Source organism: Microtus oregoni, unplaced genomic scaffold (genome assembly GCF_018167655.1).
Source record: "Microtus oregoni isolate MIOR12 unplaced genomic scaffold, Mior012 000006F_ref0000085, whole genome shotgun sequence".
Lineage (NCBI taxonomy): Eukaryota > Metazoa > Chordata > Mammalia > Rodentia > Cricetidae > Microtus > Microtus oregoni.
In genome coordinates this window covers 160566-186089 of record NW_024543065.1, presented here as the reverse complement: position 1 = coordinate 186089, position 25524 = coordinate 160566, and the positions used below count along the sequence as shown (strand labels likewise).

General features: G+C 40.2%; 1 protein-coding gene across 1 annotated transcript in view; it reads right to left on the bottom strand.

Moving 5' to 3' along the window:
- The window catches only part of Txlnb (taxilin beta), a 41897-nt gene extending 18069 nt beyond the window's left edge, over positions 1–23828 (bottom strand). The window contains exons 1-4 of the mRNA XM_041653253.1: positions 23682–23828; positions 20525–20967; positions 13739–13830; positions 7821–7991 (exon numbers count right to left, since the gene is read on the bottom strand). Coding sequence (XP_041509187.1) covers positions 7821–7991; positions 13739–13830; positions 20525–20954 — 693 coding nt within the window. The 5' untranslated portion in view covers positions 20955–20967; positions 23682–23828. The remainder of the gene's footprint in view (positions 1–7820; positions 7992–13738; positions 13831–20524; positions 20968–23681) is intronic.
- Between the last annotated feature and the right edge of the window lie 1696 nt (positions 23829–25524).

Genomic DNA, 25524 nt, shown 5'->3' with positions numbered 1-25524 from the left:
CTGCTGTGTTGCTATGAGGTGGAAAGCGATCAATGTAAAGCCAAGGAATACTGACCACATAATTGTATCACCCAGGTTATATAAGAATAAGTGATCATAATATAAACTTTTTTATTTCTTTTAGGTTTTATTTTTATTTATGTGTATGACTCTGTATATGTATATGTCACATACATGTGGGTACCCAGAGAGGCCAGAAGAAGGTGTTGATTCCTGGAACTGAAGTTACAGGTGATTGTGAGTTGCCGCACATGGATGCTGGGGACTGAAGTTGGGCCCTTTGCAAGAGCACCAAGTGTTCTTAATAAGAAAAGGTATTATCAGGAAGCTTTGATACACATTAAAAAATATAAAAGGAAATCTTCCCAAATATGATGGATGTTTTATTTCTAGACAGAACTATCATTTTAGGTGTCATTTGGGATAACTAAAATACCTGCGCTGTAAATTTTGAATTAGGAGGCCATAAGTTTGAAATCTCTTTAACTCTAAAATGGTAACAATGAAACAGTTTATCAGCCCCCCCCCACCACTAGTTACCATCAAGAAACTGGAAGTTTGCTTTGTGTTATTTTTGTTCTTTTTCCTCTTACATCAAAACTCCACATTCATTGCTGACTACTAATAATGTGCCCAGATTCCTCTCTCTATACTAAGAACTATCTGCATTGTAATTAATTGTTCCTTTCATCCCTTTACAATAGGGGGTTTGCTCTTGCTATATTATCCCCAAGATAGACACGTTTTCACTGCTGACAGATGATACGTACATTTTCGGATTCCTTTCAGTCCTGGTTAATTGTTAATAGGAAAGCTTGCTTCGTTGTTGGCAAGTAAAATTACACTGCATTTAGTTGCCTACCAACTTCAAATTATGTAACAGGATTTAAAAAGAGAAAATTATTTTAGCAGGAGTAATTGCACAAGTCATTATTGGGATAGAACAATGTGATCAAAACAGAAACTGATCTGGAAAATATATGCTCTGGAAGTATTTTTATTTAACACTCATTTCCAACTTTCCTATATAATATTAGCATATTGCTTGACTTGTTGGCTACGAGAATTGTAACTTCTTCATGCTGCAGCTTCTCAGAGATATTATAAAAGACACTTTCTGCAGCTGGGCAGTGGTGGTGCACGCCTTGAATCCCAGCACTCAGGAGGCAGAGGCAGGCAGATATCTGTGAGTTTGAGGCTAGCATGGATCTACAAGAGCTAGTTCCAGGACAGGCTCCAAAGCTTCAGAGAAACCCTGTCTCAAAAAAACAACAAAAAAGTAAATAAATAGAAAATAAAAGAAAAACGACACTTCTTAATCTAAAGACTATTTGAAATACTATTTATCTTTGTATACCAATTCTTATTACATATATCACTAAAAATGATTACAACTATCAGTGAAAGAGTAAGACATTCATTGCTTCTGATATATTTAAAAGTCCCAAAATTATGAATTATTGGACTATAGACCATGTACTTAATTTCATTTTTATTTATAAAGATTCCATGTGTGAGTGGAAAAAGCTATGTCATGCTCCTGAGAACATTTGAGATTTTCCAGATGTTAGCGAGTTGTATTAAACATGTGTCAAGCCACTCAGTTCTGTTTTATTAAATGTCAGCTTGAATTTTGTACTGTATTGCCTCCCCTGCTTTTAATAGGAGGAGGAATACAAGGTCTTGTGAGGTAGCCCAGACTATCTTTGAACTTATGTCCCTCCTGCCTCATCCTCCCAAATAACAACATTCCTAACTATGTTGTTTTTGCAGCTAGATAAAAAAAATGTTGCTAAATGTTATTAAATTGATTTCATTAATAAATAACTTGCTGTCACTTGGACAATGTCTGAGATCATTTTTTAAATAATCAAGAATATATGCAAAGTAGATATTACTATGACTGAGAGACAAAAGCTGAAAACGACTTTGCAAGCAACATCACATATCTTAAAACTGATGCCGTGCCTGGTGCATAATCCATAGGTATTCAGTAAATGTTTATTTAATGATTGATACATTATTAACTTGTGTGCAGACACATGAGTAGCTTGGATGGGATGATTTCGATAGTTCTTTCCACATTAAAATACCTTGATAGTCTGTTAACAAATACCACTTATTTATTTACCAAAATTATATTCCTTAAGCAACCCACCCACAATTTAGCAAAATGTTCTTTTTCAATATAGTTCCAGGCTCAAAATGTACTCCTTTAAGTACTTGTTGGAGTTGCCGAAACAAGTACCTGGCTAAGACCCTTCACTGGCCTTTTTCCAATTATCCCAAATTGTTAAGGTTTGTGTTTGTGTTTCGCTCACTGGGGGGGAGGGAACGACACTTTATAAGGAATGTATGGTGGTTGAAAGGCCTGACTCTGCATTCTTTTTCCATGCCTTCCCAAGCTTCTAAAGCTTGGACTTTAAAGCCACGTTCTGAGACTGCCCTAATAGCATGGCCAAAGAAGGCCATGCCAAGTTCAGTTTTCTACAAAGAACAGTCTTGGACTCCGGAGGCCAATTAGCACTTGATATAATGTAAGTTTCTCACCCTTTCCCCCTTTAAACAGATTTGAGCTTGTAGGAAGACCTGGAAACAGACTGGGATATGTTCACCTTCCCTAGAACATCTACCATCTTGCATATAGGAAGAAGAGTGCAAAATTCTGGGAAACTGGATAACCACTGAAAGATGAGAAGGAAGTTCAAAGAATAGAGTCACAGAGGGAGAAAAACCTGAAGTCTATGGAGAAAATTCTCCAATCTATGAGCGACACTGATCTACACTTCTGCAGGATGGACTCAAAGCAATCCAGCTAAGGAAAAAAACTGAACGGACATTTGGACTGCTGTCCTGATGGGGGCTGCAGACCCCTGGCCCCTTGACTTTCTTTGCCTGCCTCAGACCCTTTGCCTGCTGGAGTGAACTGGGCAAAACAACTTGTTTTCCTGTGCCTGCAGCTGCTCTGAGCATGAGACCCTCATGAGTTCCTGGTGGCAGAGAAGTGAATTCTGGTGGGTTTTGCAGCTGAAAGATCCCCAGAGCTGGGGCGTGGTTATCAGTTAAGGATCCCTGGAGCACAATAAAGTTGGCATTCTTGTTTCAAGGATGACCTGTGTCCCTGTGTCTCTGTCTGTGTGTGTATGTTTTTAAATCTCCAGCCTAGTTCCTGGCTTGTGTAACATCCCGTAGTGCAGGCACTACACTGTCCAAGAGACAAAAGTTTGTATTTGAAGCCACCATACTAACTGAATTAAAATCGTCAACATTTTCCAGAAGAGTATAGTTGGGGTTTATATATGTAGTGTATACTCCAAAACCTCATGTGTTGGAAGTCTGTCCCTCAGATGGCTGGGTTTTGAGAGGTGATTCTACCATGACAATGCTAATTGCATCTACTGTGGATTAATCCACTGATGCCTTTGTAGCTGAATCATTGGTGAGAAGTGGGCCTTGGCTGGAGGAAGTAGGCTTCTGGTGCATTCTTTTGAAGGTCTGTCTTGTCTCTGGAGCCCTTTTCTGGAAGTTTCTGCCTCCTTTCCACTTTAAGGTGATCAACTTTCTCTATTGTGTGCTCCTGATGATGATGCTCTTCTTCATCTTGGCCCAGAATCAGGCAGCAAATGACCATGGACTGAAATCTCTGAAACTGTGAGCCAAAGTAAACTTGTCCTCCTTTAAGTTGATTTCTGTAAGGTGTTTTATTATAGCATCAGAAGGTCAAATAACATGATAATAAAATCTCGAGTCTTTATATTGTCATACCATCTAGGACAATGACATCTAGGACAGTTGGCAATGAGCTGACATATGAAAACCCTACCAAAAAAATTGGCACATTATCAAAAGAAAGACAGCAAGCAAATAAACAACTTGTTTTACAATGGTCCAAATGTGAAAAGAACAAGAAAGAATTATAAAACTGGTGTTATAATTCTCTTCAGTGATGTTAAGGGAAATATTTTCCAATGAATTAAAAACAGGAAATCTCAGACAAGAAAAATAATCTTTAGCAAGTCAGAGTCCTGAAACTTAAAACTCTGTAGTTAGAAATTTAAAAATCATTCTATGGACCTAGAGCATAGTAGAGATAACAGAGAAAGGACAATGAAGTGACCTGATCAGAAACTTGAAGAAGGCAAGAAGGTGGCTGTGGGACACTGTCACATGGTTGGTAGACATGCAATTAGAATCTCAGGAGAGGGGAAGGAGGAGAACATGAATTAACAAATATATTTGAAGAAATAACATGAGAAAATTCCAAGTTTGGTAAAAAAAAAAAACACAGATACATAAAGCTCAGCAAATACCAAGTGGAATATATGTAAAGAAAACCTTTAGGTATTGAAGAGATGGCTCAGTGGTTAGGAGCACTGTCTGCTTTTGCAGAGTTTTTGGGTTTGATTCCCAGTATCCACGGGGCAGTTCAGAACCATCTAATTGCAGCTTCAGGAGATCCATCACCCTCTTCTGGCCTCCGTAAGTACCACACATATATGGTATACTTACACTCATATACGTAGCATTTTTTAATTAAAAACAAAACCATTAGTAGATATGAAGCTTCTTAAAGTAAAAAATTACTAGAAAGACTTTGAAAATAGACATAGAAAAATGACATGTCATAGGAGAAGGAGTAACAGCTCAAGTTACTGCTGCTGCCATCATCAGAAAAATGGAGGCCAGAATAAAATGGAAGATCCATAGACAGATGCCATCAATGGTCAGCTTCAATGTCCAATAATTACTGTTCTCAATAGGAAGAGCAACGAATAAATAAAAGACATCTTAAAGATAAAGGACAACTAAGAGAATTGATTGCCAGCCGAGCTAGAATCCAACAAACTCTATTGGGGAGCTCTTTAGGCTGAGAGGAAATGGTGCCAGACAGAGCAATGTTGTTTTAGACCAAATAAAAAAGGCATGAGGAAAGTCCAGTATCTGGGAACAGATAAAAGTCAGTTTTCTTTTTCATTTTTTAAGGAATACAGATGATAGTAAAGACAAAAAAATGATATTGTTGTCTCATGGACTTTATAAATACATATACTTGGAAGAGTCTAGCTTAGAGATGGAAATAATTGCACTTACTTAGCTTTAGTGTTTCTATGTATGTGATGTGGTTTAATATTAACTCTAGACTAGGAATTTAACTAAAAATGTTGATTGTAACCATAGATTAACCACTGTAAATAATGAAAGGAGGTATAATTTTTAAATCCAAGAGATAAATTAAAAAAGAAAGACTCTTCAAATTGGAAGGCAGGAAATAAATAAAAGAACAGAAGAGAGAAAGGTTGAGGTTATACAGTTCTGAGGTTAGAGAGAGGTTATGTATGTTGTAAACAAATAAACATGGTATTTACTATTTAATTCAGTCATATCAGTCACAGTAAACATAGAAAATACCATGTTTATTGTTAAGGTACTGGTACCCCAGTTAAAGGCAGATGCCGTGCCTATGAAAAGAATCAGTATATAGCTTTATCCTGTCTTTGTGAGTTATGTATTTTATAGACCCAGGTAGAAAATGAGCAGATGAAAGGAGATATACTGTGCAAACAAACAAAAAAAAGAAAACTTAAAGGGCTGTATTAACGTCAAAAAATGTAAATATCAAAATAAAGATTATTACGGGAACGTTCTTAATGACAAAACAATCAGTTATTTAAAAAGACAGAAGGTGACCATGGTAAAACTAACGTCAGTAGAAGTAATGATGTATTTGAAAGAAGTAGACTGTTGATTATACTGACAGTTCCAAAGCTAGTTGTGGCTTAAGGAATAATGCATACACTGGTTGTCCATCAAGAGAGAATATCCATGAGGGGCTGATGTGGGATTTCCCTCTGTATGCTGTGAATGTGCTTTGTTACCATTAGTTAATAAAGAATCTTCTTTGAGCCTATGCTAGCACAGAATAGAGCAAGGTGGGAATTCCAAGCAGAGATATATAGAGAAAGTAGGTGGAGTCAGGGAGATGCTATGTAGCCACTGAAGGAGACAAATACCAGGGACCTTACCGGTAAACCATAAGCCTCATGGTAAAATACAAAATAATAGGAATGAGTTAATTTAAGATGTAAGAATTAGTTAATAAGAAGCTTAAGCTAATAGGCCAAGCAGTGTTGTAATTAATATAGTTTCTGTGTAATTATTTTGGGCCTGGGCAGCTGGGAATGAACAAGCAGTCTCCGCCTATAGTGCACTATACAAATTAAATCTACTCCATATACGATAAACAATACAAATTAAATATGTCCCAGCCCATGGACAAATAATCCAAGATAGATTAGTATTTTGTTTTTAAATTCTTATATTGACACTTTAAATTATTGATTAGAATCACTGCATTTCCTTGTCAGTAGAGATATAAACTCCCTGAAGGCCATTTGTGTAGACCAAGTGACATCACATGCAAAGTCCTAAAGGGTCAAAGCCACACTCTTCTCCCTTGGAACCTTTCACTAACACATTCCCCACCCTATCTGATTTAATTTCCATCTCTTCACCGTATGACGTTATGGAAAGACTGATGTCTTTTGTAAACACAGAACACTATCCTGTGAGTTGAAGATGATGCACCTGTCTTCAGGCCTCCATCTAACCTGGATTTCTGGTGGTTCTTAACACAATCATTGAAGAAAGCCCAGATGTCCATCCTCTGGACCTTGCAATGTGAAAGTCACAGTTCATCACATTAGCTTCTCATTTCCCAAAATGACAAGATAATTCAGCAATGACGAACCACTATTTTTTTTCCTGCTCGTCAAAATAGTTAATGATCTTAATGTCTGTTATATTTTTTTAAGAATCTCCTTGTAAACAGATATAGTAATAATGTCCCTGCAGGAATATTGTCTGATTAATTACTGTGTGTCTGCCGCCTTGGGATCTACCACTGGAAAGAGGACTGTGGAGGCAAGTTGACTTATTTGGAAGAGCCCTACGTCTTACTTTTGAATGGAGCTGGTAATCAAATTAAATACACTTCTAGGGACCCATGCTGTAATTGATGAAACCCATGCAGACATAATGAGGTGATTAGTCTATTATTTTTAAATTGAGTCATTAAATCTTAAAGAGCCAGTCAGTGTTTGTTAAAGTAGCCTCTTTTCTCAGACAATTATTGATATTTTTGGCTCACCACCTCACTTTAGCATGTCAATTAGCTTTGTGTCTATGCCCTATTATGTAGAATTCAGTAAATAATTATAAATGCTGAATTTTTGCAATTTTTTAAGAGGTGATTGAAGGATGGAGAGATGGTTCGAGGGTTGAGCGTTGGCTGCTCTCCCAAAGGACCTGTGTTCAATTCCCAGCACCCGCATGGCAGAGTGCAACTATCTACGATGCTAGTTTCTATGACTTCTTCTGATGTCCTCAGGCACCAGGAACACATGTGGTGCACAGACGTACATGCTGGGAAAATACCCAGACACTTAAAGTAAAAATAAAAATAATTCAATAATAAATGAAGGGCTATCTAAACAATCAGTCAATCAAAACAAACAAAAAAACTCAACCTAGCAAGAAAGAGAGGAATGGCACTTATTTTCCTCTGGGCCTGCACTGCTGTCGTGCATTGGTCCCTTGCATGTGGAATTTCATTTAGTTTTTCCCTTCCAGCCACACAATCGGATGATGGGAGAAGCCATTTACAGAGGTAAAAACTTGAAGATCACAAATGAGCAAGTGTCAGATCCAGCATTTGACTGCACTTCTCTCTGGCTGTAAGTCATCGTTTCTCCAGGGAGCCGAGGCCTGTATTTATGCAACTAGCTAAGAAACGTGTCATCCCAAGCCAGGGTACCACATACCTTCAGTGTCTTGTTGTGCCTCTGCAGCTCCCGACACAGACTCTCGAGTTTGCTTCGAGCGAGGATGGCTCGGTTGTGTTCACTCTGCAGCTGGTCCTTCTCTCTCTGGGTCTGTGCTTGCTGCTTCCGCAGGAGCTTTAGCTTCTTCTGCTCTGCACGATGTTCATCCAGCTAGACATGGGGGTGCAAGCAGCAAAGAAATTGCCAGAAATGTCTTTACGGTTAACAGGGAAGAGGAAAAGCCCAAGGACTTTCTGTGTGGTTATTTGAACTATATTTTTTGTCATTATCTGCCTTTCTAGCATCTCATGACTTCATAACTGCCACTCCTGTATAATGTGTACATAGAAGCTTCTGGCCCACCCAGTCCCGCAGCCTTTCAGTCCCAAAGAAACACACAGAAAATTATATTAATTATAAAATGTTTGGCCTATTAGCTCAGCTTATTATTAACTAACTCTTACAACTTAAATTAACCCAAAGCTCTTGTCTATGTTTAGCCACATTTTTCTCAGTGAGGCATTCTCATCTTGCTTCCTCTGCATCTGGCTGGTGACTGACTCTGCCTTCCTCTTCTCAGAATTCTCTTACTCTGGTTGCCCCACCTATATTTCCTGCCCGGTTAACTGGCCAATCAGCTTTTTATTAAGCCAATACAAGTGACAAATCTTTATAATATACAAGAGCATTGTTCCATAACAAGTTTGTAGAGCACAATATGATTTTTATGATTTATGAAAAATCATAATATGTGATTTTTTCATAACTATTACTTCTATTAGCCTCTTCTTTATTTGACTGTTGGATTTTATTTTTGGATGTCTAGAAATGTTTTCTTTGTTTCTGTCTATTACTGTCCATAAAATAAAGACATGCTTGAGGATCTGGAAATTGCTGGAGTTCATGGCACTATCTTGTATTCAGAGCACAGCCAATGATTTGTTTGCTTGGTTCACATATCACTCTCATAACTCTGTCTCAAAATAAGCCAACAGTGAGAGAAACAGCCCCCTGGTAAAACATAAAACGCAGTTATCGTCTTTGTATTTGGGGGCTTTAGATGTGGACTCTTTGGGTAGAGAAAAGCAACAGAAAGTACAACACCTAAACACGTGAGCCTTGATTTTTATTTTCTGAAAAAGCCATGGCACAAGAGAGTGGCACAAAAGGCGAATATTTACAATATTCCCTGCTATCCAACTCTGTCCCCAACCTCTCGTGACTACAGAAAAGACATCATGACCCTTGTTTCTGACCATCCAGATATACTTTATTCCCCTACTGCCCATGTTGGGATGCTAAAATATGAATGTAGGGTTGCCAGATACAATACAGGATGCCTAAATAAATTGAAATTTCAGATAGCAAGGAATAATTTTAGCTTAAGTATATACAGATCTTGAGTGGGCCATATTTTTACTAAAAATTGCTCATTCTCTAAAGTGTAAAGTTCTTTTATCTTTATTTGCTAAATCTGGCAACATAATCATGAGATCTCAGTTCTAATGGAAGAAGCATGGGAAACAGCCTCCAGAAGCCACCAGAGAGACCAGTAGACTCTAGGAGTACCAGTCTGAACACTAGTGTGATCGATCACATCCAAGCAGCAGACTTTGGTCTAGAATTGTTCACTCTACTGGACTTGGGTTTCTTTTGTGCCTGGGTATTGCTTAAGCCAGGAAGGAACTTGTTATATTAATAGCCATATTGGCTGAGAGCAAAGAAAATCCCTGGGGAGTCTGTGGGTTTTTTTAGATGTCAGGTGTTCCTGGTACCTCACAGAGCCTGATGGAAATGATGCACATTCCACGTGGATCTTGACCGCATCTTAGTTTCCATATTTTAAAAGTCTTTATCCCCTCTGAACTATTTGAAAATTGTCGCACTTTCTTCAATTCATATCTTGTTTTATTCTTTTTCTACTACCATAGTGAATAACCATTAAAACCCTCTTCAGATGAAGCCAAGAGTATGCACATTTGATATTTTAAGTTCATACCCATGAGCAATTTCTACTTTTTAGAAATTAATTTTGGAAAAAGTGAACCATGTTGCTAGAAATAATGATTTGTATTATCATCCTTCTTGAAAAGCTTGTGGTCCTACACTGTGTATTTCTCATGCTGAACTCTTGTTTATAAAATAGCTGTAGCCATTTCATTTTTTACCATAGTGATCAGACAAGTTAAAATTTCCCATGATTATAGCAAGATTTTTCTTCCTTGAAACTGATGTATTGTATTGCCATTATAAATTTATTTTTGAGAGCTAAGCCATGTCAAAACTTTTTAATTCCAGCATTGTTGACACAATGGGACATATTTTTATATTGTGCAAAATCCTCTGTATTATAGGCTATTATGATACCACCAACCTGGGCCCCTCCATCTACTGTGTGTCAGTAATGTATCTAATTGTGATATGCAGGAATATCTTCAGGCAGAGACACCTATTGCTCCTTGGTAGACAAGACTAAAGTTTATGTGTGTGTGTGTGTGTGTGTGTGTGTGTGTGTGTGTGTGTGTGCGTCCTGAAGCAAATATATACTTTATGTGCTTTCTAAGTCAGAAGACAGATGATTTACCCTTTGCTTTATTTAATCTTTGACTGTGTTATGGGATCATGCACATTAAAACTTTAGCCAGATCTATTTTCCTTAAATCTATTAAAATGAAAGACACTGAACTTCCTGCACTTTTTAGTGTCTAGGTGATTTTTTTTTCAGATAGTTCAGACTTCTATGCTTTTATATGAACGCAGGGGCTTTTATGAATGAAAGTGAGTATAATTCATCCAAGTCAGCCTCAGTCCAGTACTGACTATAGGTCATTAGTGCCATTGACTAAATTAAAATTGAGTATATAGAAGTTGAGGTAATTTCCAGAAAATATTTTTCTAAGGCCATTTCTGAATATAGTCATGAAGTATCCTTACTTATTAATGAATTTGTCCTTATTTATTGATGAACACATGGCAGATAATATTACTGGCTTCAGACTCTGTAAGCGTGAGTGAAGTAGAGTGGCAGCTTGCTTTGAAGAATTGGCGTTGACAATTTTCTCCATTTTAACCACTATATTTCAGACATTTTCTATACTAATATGCTAATCAATGAGCAAGGAAATAAGCTTTTATCTCCAAGTAAATAATTAAAATTTTTCATGATTTTTTCCCCTGAAAAAAATATAATTAGTCTCTTGGGTCAGTTTTTGAGAAGTATCTTTTAGGTCTTAAAGTTTGTTATAGGGCATAAGACAAATGTTGTAAGGCTTGAACTGGCTTGTCTCTGTTGGGGTGGTCTGGTTAGAACAGCAGGTAGGTACAGGGATTTCCTGGGACCAGGGTAAATAGCTCTGGCTCTTGGAGAAATCTCCCTCAGACTGGAGAAGCAATTCTTCTCCAGTGTACTGCTGTGCCAATGTAGCGTTGTAAACTGGTGTCCGGTGCCAGTCAGGAGTACTTCCTGGTCCTGCCAAGCATAGCATATGGTGCTAGAAAATGAACAGTAATGGCCTTGGTGTGTAGTAGTTTAGTTGAGGAGAGGATGGGCAGACAGTACAGAAAATACTGAAAAACATAACAAAGATACGTAAGTGAGAGTCGTGTGGTGTACATGAGAGAATGCAGCCCAGATATGGGGGAGAAAGATCTTTGGCTTCCAGCTTACGTCATGCAAATTTAAATTGCTAATAGCCAATGTTAAATTGCTTTGTAAATTTCAACCCTTCTTTTGGCAAGCAACATGGCCATAAAACTGAAAAAAAACAAACATTCATCCTGTTTGATCTAACTAACTTTTTCTTAAAATCTTAATGGAGAAGGAACAAGTCTAATAAATGATGGCGTTCACTGTGGCAGTGTTTTTGGATGTGGGAGGACATTGTCTGCCACATGGGTGGATCAGCACATAGAGTCACTTAATGGATTATGACCCAACTTTAACAAAATGTGCATATGTAGACTGAACTACATGGGAAGGTGTCACATGAGCCAAGAAAACAAAATATCAGCTTGTCCATACCGCATGACAGGAGTGACTCCATCACCGGCTGTATTCAGCTGGAGAACATCAGGTATAAAACAGAACTTGTGTTTAGATGATGGATTGGAGATAGCATGTTGTGTCTTTGGAACTCTTACGCCATTGTGATGTGGTTTGTATGATTAAAAATAACTGAAAGTTAGGCCATCAGCTTGGCACTTGGGGGTTTAGAATTGTATTGTGTTGATGGCATCACCATTCAGCACACCAGCATGTGTCAAGACAGAAGAAAGGAAAGAACACATGGGGATGACAAGACGAGAGTCAGTGAAAGACAAACCATCAACAGGCATGGAGTTTATGGACCCGATGCTACTAGTGGGAGGCCCCCACCGGGAGCATCCTTAGATGTAAAATACATCTACCCAGGGAGGGGAGGTGGTTCAACTCCTGCCGGGACAAAGTTCTGTGCTGAGTAGAGCCTCGTTTGTGTGTTGCTGCTTCTCCAGAAGAGACATGTCAGTGACTTTCTTAAAAAGAAATAACAATCAACAATAAATATTATTTAAATTAATAATAAATTATTATATTATTTAAATATTATTAATTAAATTATCAATGATAATGATAATAAGTTATAAAGCAGCTTGCTGTCTCGTTTCTGGGAGTAAAGGAGGAGAGTGGTGTACAGACCTCAGATGGTACCATTTGACTGCCCTTTCCTGCTCATCACAGCAGGGTATCCGTGAGGCTTCCTTGATACCAGAGCACTGTCCTCACCAAGCCCTTCCTTTTCTCCAAAGGCCAATTAAAGCACAGAAGAGAAGATGATAACCTTCTGGGATTCATGGATGGTTTGAAGCAGCGTCCTTTGCTCCCAGGACCCTGAGTATGGAGAGTGAGGAGTCTGTGGAGGACATGGAGCTGGGCACTAAACAACCCCATAGAGGACCTTGTCTTTGTAGAGAAGGGAACGAATGGGGAGCACTCTTCAGAAGACAACTGAAGAAATGGCTCAGGCCAGACAAGAAAGGGCCATGATCTGTGAAGTGGCCTTAACTCTGCTCTAAACTTTCCCTTGTAGCCCTTGATATAACGTGGTTATAGAATCTGAATAAAAGCTTAATATTTATTTATCTTTATAGAAACATGTAGTAGCATTTTATTTGCATTTTAATAAAGAAAGCTTGCCTGAAGATCAGAAAAGTAAAGCAGCCATACTGGCCAGCCTCACAGACCAGGCAGTGGTGACACACACCTTTAATCCCAGTAGCCACACTAGCTTGCCATTGAAACCAGGCCATAGTGGCTACTGGGATTCAAGGTGTGTATCATTCCTGCCTGGTCTGTAAGGCTGGCCAGTATGGCTGTTTACTTTTCTGATCTTTAGGCAAGCTTTATGTATTAAAATACAAATGAAATGCCACTACAGAGACAGTGTTTTTTTTTCTTTGAAGTTGACAGGAGCTTTAAAATGTCTACAGATTTAAATGATCTCTACTCCCCTTTTCTTGCCTGCCCCCCAAATGATGCACATAATGAAACAGAGACCATTACCTTCCCCTCCCCCCTTTTTTGGATTTTCAAGACAGGATTTCTCTGTGTAACAGTTCTAGTTGTTCTGGAACTAGCTCTTGTAGACCAGGCTGGCCTCGAACTCACCCATAAAGATCTGCCTGCCTATGCCTCCTGAATGCTGGGAAAATAGGCCTGCACCTCCACCACCCGACCTTCTTTTTCCTTTCTATTGTTACATCTCAGCTTTCCATTTTCCTTAAAAATACTTTCCTTCCAGAATTCCATGAATCTGGTTTGGACTTGTTTGTGGTAACTAGCTGTGTTCTGTAATGATGTCCATGAAAAGCTGGGGTTTCCTCTTCTCAGCACTGACTAGAGCTGGGAGTTTCTGACAGAAAGAACAGATCAAAGCTCTTACCAACTCAGCATACTTCTTGAATAAAAAATCAAGCTTTTCTTCGGCTGTTTGCAGCTTGTTCAGATTTTGCATTAGCAAGTTAGCTTCTTTGCCTTGAAAAAAAAATGTAAAGAACCAGTGTTGACCTTGTAGTAGGATGATAGGAGTTGGTATTTCCAACTGATCACTTGCAAATTAGGATCAACCTTCTGCAAATTAGGACCAATCTCAGCCAAACCGCTAACTTTCCTGAGCCTCCGATACAATTTTCCCTTCCTATAAGAAATGACCCCTGCCTTTCAGAGTGAGGTTTAGCTCGTGCAATGCAGGGTCTAATTCAGGGTAGAACTTCAATAAATGTTTGTCAAAACAGTATTCCTCAAATTCCCCATTACCTCCCTTGTGTATCCTTAATATTTTAAAGGCAAGTGTGTAACAACACTGACTTTATTAAATGATAAATTACTCATTTCCTATGTCAACTAATAAAAAGGAAACAGAAAAGCTAATTAGAGTTCCTGATGAAGAAGAAACAGCCAGTGTCAGTACATGATGTTGGGAACTTCGGTCCACGTCTGTTTAGCCTCTATTGTCATGGTACGTCCCGTTGAACCAGTCCTCCCTGCTAAGCCTACTCATCAGGCTTGGGTGGGAATAACTCTAGCCATACTGCCTACCAGAGAATAAAAACCAACATATAAGGGAGAAAGAAGCAAACCTCAGAGATGTTTCACAGGTGTGTGTGTGTGTGTGTGTGGTCTGTGACTTTAGTCTTCCCCTGCAGTCGTTTGTTCTACCCAGACCTTAATCTCTGCTGGCAGCTTCATTTTTTTTTCTCCCCAGTTGGACATCAAGCTACATTTTAAAACTCATATGTTCCTGATTATCTAACAGAGAGATTTAGGCTCTCCCCTGCCTTCTTCCTTCTGTCTCCTTTAGCTTTGCCTCTCTGTGGTGCTAGTTAACCATCTGGCCAGTATCAGGAGGGATGTCTGGGATGCTTGGACCCGCATTTATTACTAATCACATTTTTGTAAGCCATCCTGCTGAGACATAGGATTTTTCCCTTCCTCCCCTCTCTGCAACAGCCACTCGGTCTACTCACAGTAAAAGAGGTTAGGCCACCGAGGAGAGCCCATGTTTACTGATACAAACCCGCTGAAGAATGTGAGCAACTCTGCAAACTTTTCCCTAAGAACTGATATTCCCCCTGGGCTGGAATCCTTGTTTGCATCCTGGAGAATTAGGATGGCCTTCCAAAGAAAGGGTATGAGAACACATGTATACAAATGCATTCATTGTTTACTCACGACTCAATTCTAGTGGACACCTTATATTCCTATTCATTAAATATGGCAAGTTCACATGCGGCTACAAAATTTTAGGTCTAGAAGGATATTCAAAGACATCCAGGCTAGCCAATTTAATTTTCTAGATGAAATATCAACAGCCCAGAAAACACCAACAATCCATGATTAGTCCTGGCCTTGCAAAGACTTTAATCCAAGGTGGCTTGCTCTAAGATTTCACTTGGAATTTTGGTGGTAGAGAAATCTAGTGAAAAAGAGGAACGTCTTTAGAAGAAAATGACCTCATTCCTAATGTTCGGTCTCTCTTGGCTCAGGGAGTCAGTTCAGATCTGAGACTGGCCGAAGACAGGAGAGAAGGTGGCTGTGAGCGGGGCTACACTCAGCCCCTGGCTCTCCAAAGCCCCTGGACATTGTGCTGCCCTTTGCTGCTGCTGATCACTGATGCTTGCCCCTGCCGGGCATGGACTTCAGCTGCTCCTCTGGCAGCTTGGGTGATCTGCCCTGGTCAGGCCATCGTTTCACCCTTGGCTGCAGAGCCATGAATGTAGGCATGCGAAGGTAGCTCTCCTGGGCCATTTTTACCTACTAAAGGCAAGGAAATGCTCTGTTTCTCGGGTTAAGGCCAGAGCCTAGCATAGTGTTTGGTCCATGGCAAATGCTCAATAACACTAATAGTATAGCAAAATAAAGCCAGCCAGCAGACACAGGCATCAGACAAATCAAATGACATTGTCCTGATTAAGTAGAAGGTTAACCTTTACTCTTACCTGGAGATTTAATGGTGGGAACACTTCTCATGGTGAGCATTAACGTAGGGAGCAATTGAATATCTTATTGGAAGAGCAAAGGGTTTGTCTCTTTAGGTTATAATTTCTGTAGCTGTTCACAGAGCATTTTGTTGTACTTATCGTATAATCTTAGTGTTAACTGAGACCCCATTCTGCTCTAGCAATCTATCATTTTGTATAGATGTCTATCTATCATACCAGTGTATCAATACACTTTCAAACATTGTTCCCAGCCTCAAAAGAAAATTCAAGTAACAAGAGAGAGGTGTGTGCAGAATCCATCAGAGATGTTCAATTTTAAACCTGCATGGGTTCTGTGGGACTAGAGTGCTGTATAGAACACTCATAGAGGAGAGGAACAGACGTACTCAGCCTCTAAGAGAGCTGTTATTGCGTTTTTGTGGAAACAGAGCCAAATGTTGACTTATTAGACAAGAGGAAAACCTCGCTTTACTCCAGGACATTTTATCAGCTGGGCATCATGAATATACCATACTTCTCCTGAATATACCATTCCGACGGAAGCCTTATCTCTCCCCGTAAAAGCGAAGGAAGATATGCAGCGGGCACGTGACTATCACAATGCAAACGCTCTTTGTTGGGACGCTGTATGGAAGCTGAAGCACCTGTGCACCGAGAACCGCGCTGCGGCTGCGGCTGCAGCATTTGACTGTGACCGCTGGCACAGTTGTATTGGAGCGTGAAGGGGCTATTTTTACAAAAAAAGACATAAAATAATCATTTTTGGTCAATCATTTGGAAACGGAATGAAAAACCTTAACTTTTAGACATTTGGAGCAGCTGTAGAAATGTGAGCTAGGCTTTTTCTCAATTACAGTGATACTCATTTACACTAAATGTCATGAATGTTTGCCTAGATTTAACGTATCCCTAAACTTATGTTTTTCCTCTTCCAATGGGTTTTCTTTATTTTTGGTGGAGGGGATAAAATTTGTTCTTGTGTACTTGCTTGTACAATTCTGTATTTCCTTCTTGTCCATTTATTATGGATGAGTGTGTCTTCTTTCAATGTTACACCCAGAGCCACATTTTAATGTTATTTTTGCCCTCCTATTAATACAACTGAAAAATCAGTAAGTGTTAGAGAATTTCTAAACATTAATAGAGATCTCTTCAGGAAAGTACACATCTAGCTAGGAGACCTAAGTTTTAGAATCGTACTTCCATCAACAAGTTGAGCAACTTTATGACTTCAGTTTCCCTGGATATCAAATTAAATTAATGAGTTGACTAAATGGATTCTGAACCTAGTCTTTAGGGTTTGGTGACTCCACAAATGACCTAGGTTTTGCCATTTATCGTCTGGTATATACAGCAACGAAGGCCAAACGACAGCATTGTTTGAACCATTTCATCATCCTAGGACTTTGAACGTTGATCTGCATTTTAAATTAGTACCCTTACCCCCACTGTCACCTCTCATAGTAACAGTGTTTGATTGCTGAGCTGGGTTTTAATCCCCAATCAGTTTTGGCAGATCTACTCTGCCTGTGTTTTCCAGTCGCAGCATCTTCCCTTACGTTGACATTTTGTGCCTCTGGAATTTTAGTGACCACGTCAGAGTTGCGCCGGGAACTTCACGCTTTCACTCACTCAGAGAACAGACCTGGATTTCTCATGGGGTCAGCTGGTGACATGCTCACACTGCTACTAATCAGGGTAAAGTTCAGAGAGAGTAATAAGGTGTTACATGCACACAGGCTCCTGTGCTCAGAAGACAGAGTCGTTTCACTCGAGACTTGCTTTCTGGAGCCCTGACTCTGTTTCTCCAACTCCTCTCTCTACTCAATTCTGACCCAAGTTTGAGCTTCTCTGTGAACCAGCTCATCCATCTCTGAGTCCCACCCATTCCTCTTCTCCTTGAATTCCACTGGGCTCTCATCTTTCCCTCAAGAACATTCAGCATTCATAACAAAGCTACGGGTTGTTGTCCTCTCAGACTATATAAAAACCAACTAGAAATGGATCAGACCATCTGGTGTGTGTGTGTGTGTCTTCTATGGAAGATGAGAAGTAAATGAGTATCTTAAGATGTTACAGTACAGAATTAACATTGTCCTGCTTATGGGTTTCCCAGTGTGCGTATTGAAACTTACCTGTAGAGGGTGAAGGTGAATGAAATATTCCACAGCAAACCTGTTTCTCTGGCATTGTTTAGGATTATTACTCAGAGAAATGACCACCTTCTGCAGTCACGGGGATGCCCCTGAGAAGTTTTCTTTTATAAAAAAGACAGTTACAAGTGTCTACTTTGGTAAATGGCAGATGCAGATAAAGTCTTATCTTGTCTGGCAACATCCTTCTGCCCAGGGGAGTATTTTTTTTTTGCCCAGGAAGAAGGCCACAGCCAGAAGTTTATTACTTGAAGGTTGGAAGAAACAGTTTCTGAGGCCAGAGCCCCCTTTTCTCCCACAACCTGCTTCCTGCTGAGTTGTCACGGTGCCCTGGGCTGGCTTTATGCACACCAGTTCTGAACTGCTGTGCACGGCAGAGTTTTGGCAGGTTCTGAATTTGATTTAAACACACAGTGAAGTGTAGACAATATTGTAGCGCCACGTAATTAACCAGTAGCCACTCGCAGGCAGCTAAGTTGGAAGTCGTGGTTTTGTGTGCAGGCTTGTCTGAAAACGCTGTTATCACTAGGGGCATGGCTGAGACTGTACTGTGTGCAGGAGAATATGTTAATGATGCAGAGTAGCAGAGCACAGAGAGGCCCACACACGCTGAGAGTTGGCCTCGGATGCACAAACAGAAACTCTAGCCAGATACACTGGGCTGGAGTTTGCTAATTTGTAGAGAGTGGCAGGGGGAAAAAAAAGGTGTAATATTTTTTTTCTCACGCTGAAAAACTGTCCTAATTATTTGGTGATTATAAGTATTATACAGGTTTATAAAATAATTCATGGGAGAGAATGTAGACGCTCCCACTGGTGGTCTCTAATTTCTCCCTTATTTTCTTCATATTTTGCCCCTTCGTATAGCAGACACACATAAATCCCTGCACAAATGGTTTAGGATGATAGGCACAATGGTTCAGAAACAATCTGGGTCCTTAGTGTGACAGCGCCAAGAGGCACATCCCCGATGATCTGTGAAAAAATTGCTCTTTAACACGGAAGGACATTAGAATGATCCCCAGTGTTCTAGAATGATTCCGTTTTGCATTTTTGGAATATGAAAATATATTAAATGTTTATGTGTGTGTATGGGGGGGTCAGGTGTATTACTAGAAGGTATCATTTAACCCTTGCGGAAACCCTTTTCATGGTGAGTTTTTTGTACACAGTGGCTCCCTACTCAAGTGTCGAATACTGGGGTTTACAGCTAGAACTCTGTTACTGGAGTATGTGGCGTGTGACCGAAGTGCTGACCCAGTGCCCTTGGTATTTCACTCTATCGTGATGTACAAATGAATGAGATGTGCCTGCTACCCTTGAGAACCCACCCACAGAGACAGTCACTAGTAGGGACAGACTGAGGGAGTTTCCTCTGTACAAGAATGTGTTTTCAGCCATAGCTACAAAGTTAGCCTTCTTTCCCTTCATCCACAGTTTTTGTTGGTGCTACCAATCCCTCATGCTCTTCAAACACATTTCACCTCTGCCTGTTTCTGCTGCACAACAGTTCACGTGTGTGCTTTTCTCTCTGTACCGAGAGACTCTTAACCAAATCATCTCTGTCTGTGCCCCCAGCATAGTGCGTCATAACCAGATAGTAAATAGTCATGAGACTAACGAATGGATGAGCGCAGGTAAGTGTCTTCTGCTATTCTTGGCAAAAGTAACCATATTTTTTATGATCTATGCTTAATAAAAAATATTTTATAATAAGTGATCTAATTGACAATTATTTTATCAACAAACATCCCTATTTATTATAGTTTGCTTATTTACTAGGTTTGCTTTAAATTTTCCATCCATTTATTTATCCTTATAGCAAGTATCTATTGAGCCTTTAATATGTCATCTCCCATCTTATAGCACAGGCAACCAGTGATGCTCGAAACACATACACACATTGTTCTTAAGACTGAAAAAAAAAATCACCTAGGAATTAGGTACATTAACCAAATACTGTCCCCCAAAATGTATAATTCACAATGCTGGTTAGTACTGTGAAAAGAAGACACATGGTACAGCGCAGACCCAAAGAAGTTAGAGCTTTAGAACTGGACTAAGGAATTGCCTGTTGGTTATGAGCTGAGTGGTAAGTAGGGGTTCTATGCTCCAAACGCTCTGGAAGGGTGGCTATGCGAAGTGGACAGAAGTTTCTAGGTAGAACGTGCACAGGCCTTTGGAGAAGGGAACAGGGAAGTTCAAAGAGCCAAAATAAAAGACGAGAATGGCTGTAGTAGTGGTGGGGTCAGGACAGAACGATAAAGAAAGAGATGCTGGGGATACTGTGAAATGAGGGGAAGCTTAAACTGCTTAGGGCTAGACCAGTTTAAAGGACTAAAAATGTCTTAAGAATTTTCGATTTCTAAGAGCAATGTGAAGCCATGAGGGTAGAGTAGATAGGCATCATGGTAAACTTTTACTTTAGTTTTATTTAAAGGAATGGGCTAGGGACAAATACAGCCCCCAAAGAGGGTAGTCTATGAATCCAAATTTAATAGATATAGATCTTAGTGAAGTTAAAGCAAATGGAATAATTAAGAGAAAAGCCATGTATTAGAAGATAATACTTGCCTAATCCTTTTAGGACCTTCTTTTCCAGCTTTTGCTCTTTATTGCTGGCAGGCTCCTTGGCTGTGGCTGCCTCTTCAGAAGCAGTGGGTTCCCTGTCTGCCCCTTCCGTGGTTTCCTCATAGTCCCCATCCTCATTGTCCAGTGCCTCTGTGTTTTCGGGCTGCTCCTTAGTTTCCACGCTGCCCTCTTTCCCCGTGGGACTGGCAGCAGACCCATACATGCTTATGATGTCTTCCAGTTGTTGGTTCAACTCTTCCGAGATGTCGTGGGTTCCCTTCTCAGGGTGGACACTTGTCTCCTCGGGTGCTCCGAGTGACGTTGAGGGCTGCTGGCCAGCTTGCTTTTCCAGGCCATTTTGATTGAGTGATGAGCTGTCTTCTGCAGGTTTTGGCTCTTCAGCTGAGAGCTGCTTAGGGTGATTAGTCTCCATATGGGAGTGGTATCTGGTAGGAAGCACAGTTAGGTTTTATGTAATGAACCCACTTACAGATTAATGATAAAGGTATTTCTCAGATAGGTATCAACTAATTTTAGTATCTATCGTAGAAAAAATGAACTTTAATATACCACTGACACTAAAAATCAAGTCACGTTACTGCCATATTTTGAGTGTAATCTTCACATTTTAGGAGTATTTCTAATTGCTGAAATCATCCGAGTTAACTCATGGTATTGTTTTTTGTATGGATATATTTGTTAATTTGAATCAAGATTTTCATGTGTAGACTTCACAGTCCTCAGAAGTATATACATTCTTTATATAAGTGTGTGTGTGTGTGTGTGTATATATATATATATATAGCATATAGGCATTCTCTTTCAAAGCTAAAATATTTACTACAAGAACCATTGTGTTTACTTAAAATCATTCATAATAGTCATATTCCTAAGCTATTTTTAATCTTTAAGTACAAATTTAATTTGCATACTTTAATATGAATACATTATTAGGTAAAAATCACTTTTTTTCTCATATTTTCCTGGTAATGAGCACCATGCAATTATCAAGGAGCAAAAACATTTTTTTGAGCTTCAGACTAGCATTATTTTTTAATTAAAATGGAGAATGAGGGATTATATAAATAAGCCAATACTATGGAAGAATGCTGGTGCTTATAAGTATTTTCATGTGTATACATGTGCACGAGTGTGGTGCATACATACACACGTGTGTGCACCGGTGGAGGACAGAGGAGGATGTCAGGTGCCCTGCCATTACCACTCTCCACCCTCTTCTTTTGAGACAGCGTCTCTCACTGAACTGGGCACTGGGCCCGCCTTAACTTCCTATCATTGTCTCTAGCAGCACTGCGATTACAGGCGCATCTGCCTACATCTGGGTTTTTACATGGTTGTTAGGGACTGGACCCAAATCCTTGTGCTTGTAGGGTAAGTACTCTTACCCACTAAGCCATCTCTCCAACCCACTTTTAATACTAGTTCCTTAAATTTCTATACTATTCTACTCCTAAAATTGACTTTATTCTAGAAGAAAAGAGATTACAGTTTTCTAAGTCTTAAGTTTCCTAAGTTTTAAGAAATGGTAAGAATTTTAAGAAAAAAAAACAATGTATAATAAACAGAAAGATCAACTAGAAAAATAATTCAAATACAAAGTGGGTTCAAACCAGGCGTAGTGGGCTATGGCTGTTATCCTACATGGAGGAAGATCAGACATTCAAGACCATCCTCAGCTGTATAGTGAGACCCAGGCCTGCCTCAGGCCTGTCCTCCTCCTCCTTCTTCTCCTCCTCTTCCTCCTCTTCCTCATCATCTTCAACAGCAGCAACAACAACACCCAGATATAATACAGATTCTGGGAAATATGGAGCAATATAATACATTGCAATAAAGAACCCAGGCTTTGCTCTTACCACTTTGAGGGGTGTATACATTTGGCTTAGGTTTTTTTAAAATTCTGGTACATTTTGTTTGCAAATAGAATTTAATGGCGATGCTGCTAATTTGCAGCCCCAAAATATGGCAAAATCCTCAAGCCTCACAGGTTTTGCTGTGTTGGCATGACAGCGAAAACAAAAACATGCTGTTCTCCAAACGGCCCAGCTTCCTTGTCCCATTTTTAGGGTAGTAGGTGTCAGAATGCTTGAATGCCAAGAGTGGCAAAGCCAGCGTGCAGACACTGCCACCCACCTGTGCTGCTCACCCAGCTTTCACTGACTTGGACGCAAGTTCACTAGTTTTACGTTGTCAACTTCTTATCACATAATGTGGCAACGTCTCCACCATGCCAGGCAGTTTGTATCCTGACCTCTCCTTTTTACCCTCCCATCTATATATAACTCCTGTTTCTCCCAAGCACAGAGAAAGCCGCGTGTCACCTGCCGTCCAGCCTGAAGTTATTTTAGGCTCTTCTAAAATGAGCCTGACATTTACCCTCGTCCCTGCAGTCAAGAGAACAGTGACTAAGTCAGACTGAACACAGGGAACATTCGCTGGTTTGAACCCATTCGTGAGCTTGTACGTGGAGGGAATATTATTGTTGGATGACATCTAAAGTCAAGTCAACGTCAAGGCAGCTATTTCAAACAGTCCCTAGGCATTTTCCTGTGAGTAGGCTTCGTGAAAGCATTTGCGTGGTCCATTACCCATCGGTTGTTCTTTTGTTATACTTAGGTCCCTGGATAGTTTTTTAAATTCCTGTTCTATGTTAATTGGTGTGTGTGTGTGTGTGTGTGTGTGTGTGTGTGTGTGTGTGTGTAGCACTGAGAATCAATTCCAGGACCTCAACTGCTCAACTATTGTGTTCTATCCCCAAACCCCAACTTTTTTTTTCAAACAGAGTAACCTTCCCCACCCCACGACAGTTTACTGACTAAACACAGTTCCAGAGCAAATTAATAAGAAGGAAAAACATATACAAATAAAACCAAAAACATATACAAATAAAATAAATGATCCCTTTTATATAGTAATTTGTTTTCTAGCAAAGAAATCTGTCTTTATTGGCTCTAGGGCCCTCCCTGTGAGGAGGAATGTTTCCCCCATCCTAGGCCCCCTGCAGCTGCTCACACACACCATCCCTTCCTGATCCACACGTTGTCTTTAGAAGTTGAACAATGGCAAACCCTTCCACCGTTCTCTACAAACTCCAGGCTGCACCTGGCAGGGCTTTGGGGGGAGTGTTTGCCACACTTACCAGAAGGAAGGGAGCTAAGCAGGAAGAGAAAAGAGAGGAAAGAAGTGGCAGAGAGTCAGGGCAGCGGCAGCAGGAACAGGCAGCGGGGCTGTGCTCTTACAGGGAGCAAGACACTGCGTGCACACACACACACACACACACACACACCCCACACACACGCCCACACGCCCACAAAAGGAGGGGGTGGGGAAGGGAACATCCCATGACGCAGGAAGACAGAAGTTTGCCCACGCTTCAGTGGGCATCACCAGGGAAATATCCTTTCAAAGAAAAGCAGCTGGCGGACTGTGACCTTCTCCATGGTCAGTCCTCTTGAGAATCCAAGCCCAGATGAGCGGCCTCCTGGTGCGGTTTCCCACCACTGTTTCTTTCGGATAAACTGGGGTTTGTTGTTTCTTGGTTTATCTCCAGTGTGGTTTATGATTCAGTCCCTGTCCCGTGGGCTGGACTAGTTAGTGTCAGGTTTCTTTCAAGAATCACTGAAGATGAAATGCGGCCCGGCACCCAGAGGTGGCAGAGATGCTGGTTCTGAGGCCACCGCTTTCTTGTTGTTATTATTGCTTTTGCAAAGTTTGAAATACACATTTGGCTGGCTGTTTTGGAACTGGGATTCGGGTAGACTTCACAAGTGTGTCTAACACTGATATTTCCATGAGCCCACTCACCCTAAAAACACCTTGCTCAGGCCTGGAGGCAGAGGTAGGTGGTTCTCTGTGAGTTCAAGGCTAGCCTGGACAGCCAGAGGTCTGTAGTACTATACTGTCTAAAAGAACCAAGCCTTCCTCCTAACTCACAGCCATTCCCAGGTTTCTCGAATTTTCTGGAGAATGTATTCCCATGCTTTACCAAAGCAGATATTTTTTTTCCCTGTCAGTTTTTGCTCTGGGAATAATCTCTAAGAACACAGTAACCCCAAAGATGTCCTCGTGGGGCAGCTCACGAATCTCTTACTTGACTTGAGAAAGGGACTTGCAGGTGTGATTAAGTATTGTGAGATCGAGAATCATGTAGAATTATTTGAGCAGGCCCTGAGTCCTTATACATGAGTCAAGTAGGCTGAGAATCACAACACCTTAGTTGATCTAAGTGGTGGGGACAGGTGTGTGTGTGTGTGTGTGTGTGTGTGTGTGTGTGTGTGTGTGTGATGGAGTGAGTTTCTGAGCCAAGGAACATAGATGCCTTAGAATCTGGGAAAGGCAAGCAGCCTTGGGGGAGATGTAGTTCTGCTTACAGCTTGACTTCAGATCCCGTGAGACTCACTTTGGACTTTCAACTTCTAGAACTGTAAAGTAGTAAGTTTGTGTTGTTTTAAAGCTCCCACCGTGGTGGCAGATTGTTAAAAAAAAAAAAAAGAACAAAAACGAAGCTAATGCATTCCACTCTCAAGTGCTTCCCTGCTTTCCTCTGAGCTCAGGGTGATGCAAGTCACAGAAAAGGGCACCAGGCTTTCAAGGACACAGAGGAGAAGCAGTCTGACAAGGGGACGCTGTGCAAAGACTTTGTAGTGACCAAGGCAACCAAGCCGATGAAAGGGAATCTTTTCTCTTGTAATTTCGTGGGTAATTGGTAAACACCACAGGTCAGGAGAGAGCACATCTTGGATTGGCACAATCAACCCAGTCAGGTCTCTGAGTAAACACAAATGGCAAATCAAAACTAATCAAATTTAAATAAAATATAGATTCCTTACACAAAAGAGCATTGAAACTAATTGGAAAAAGAAATCTAAGGATAGAACTGTATTATTATGTTATTGTGTGTATCAGTATGTTCTAATATGAAAACAGGAATATCTCTCTTATACCTTTCTTATAGTTATTCTAAAATATTCATTTTTGAATAT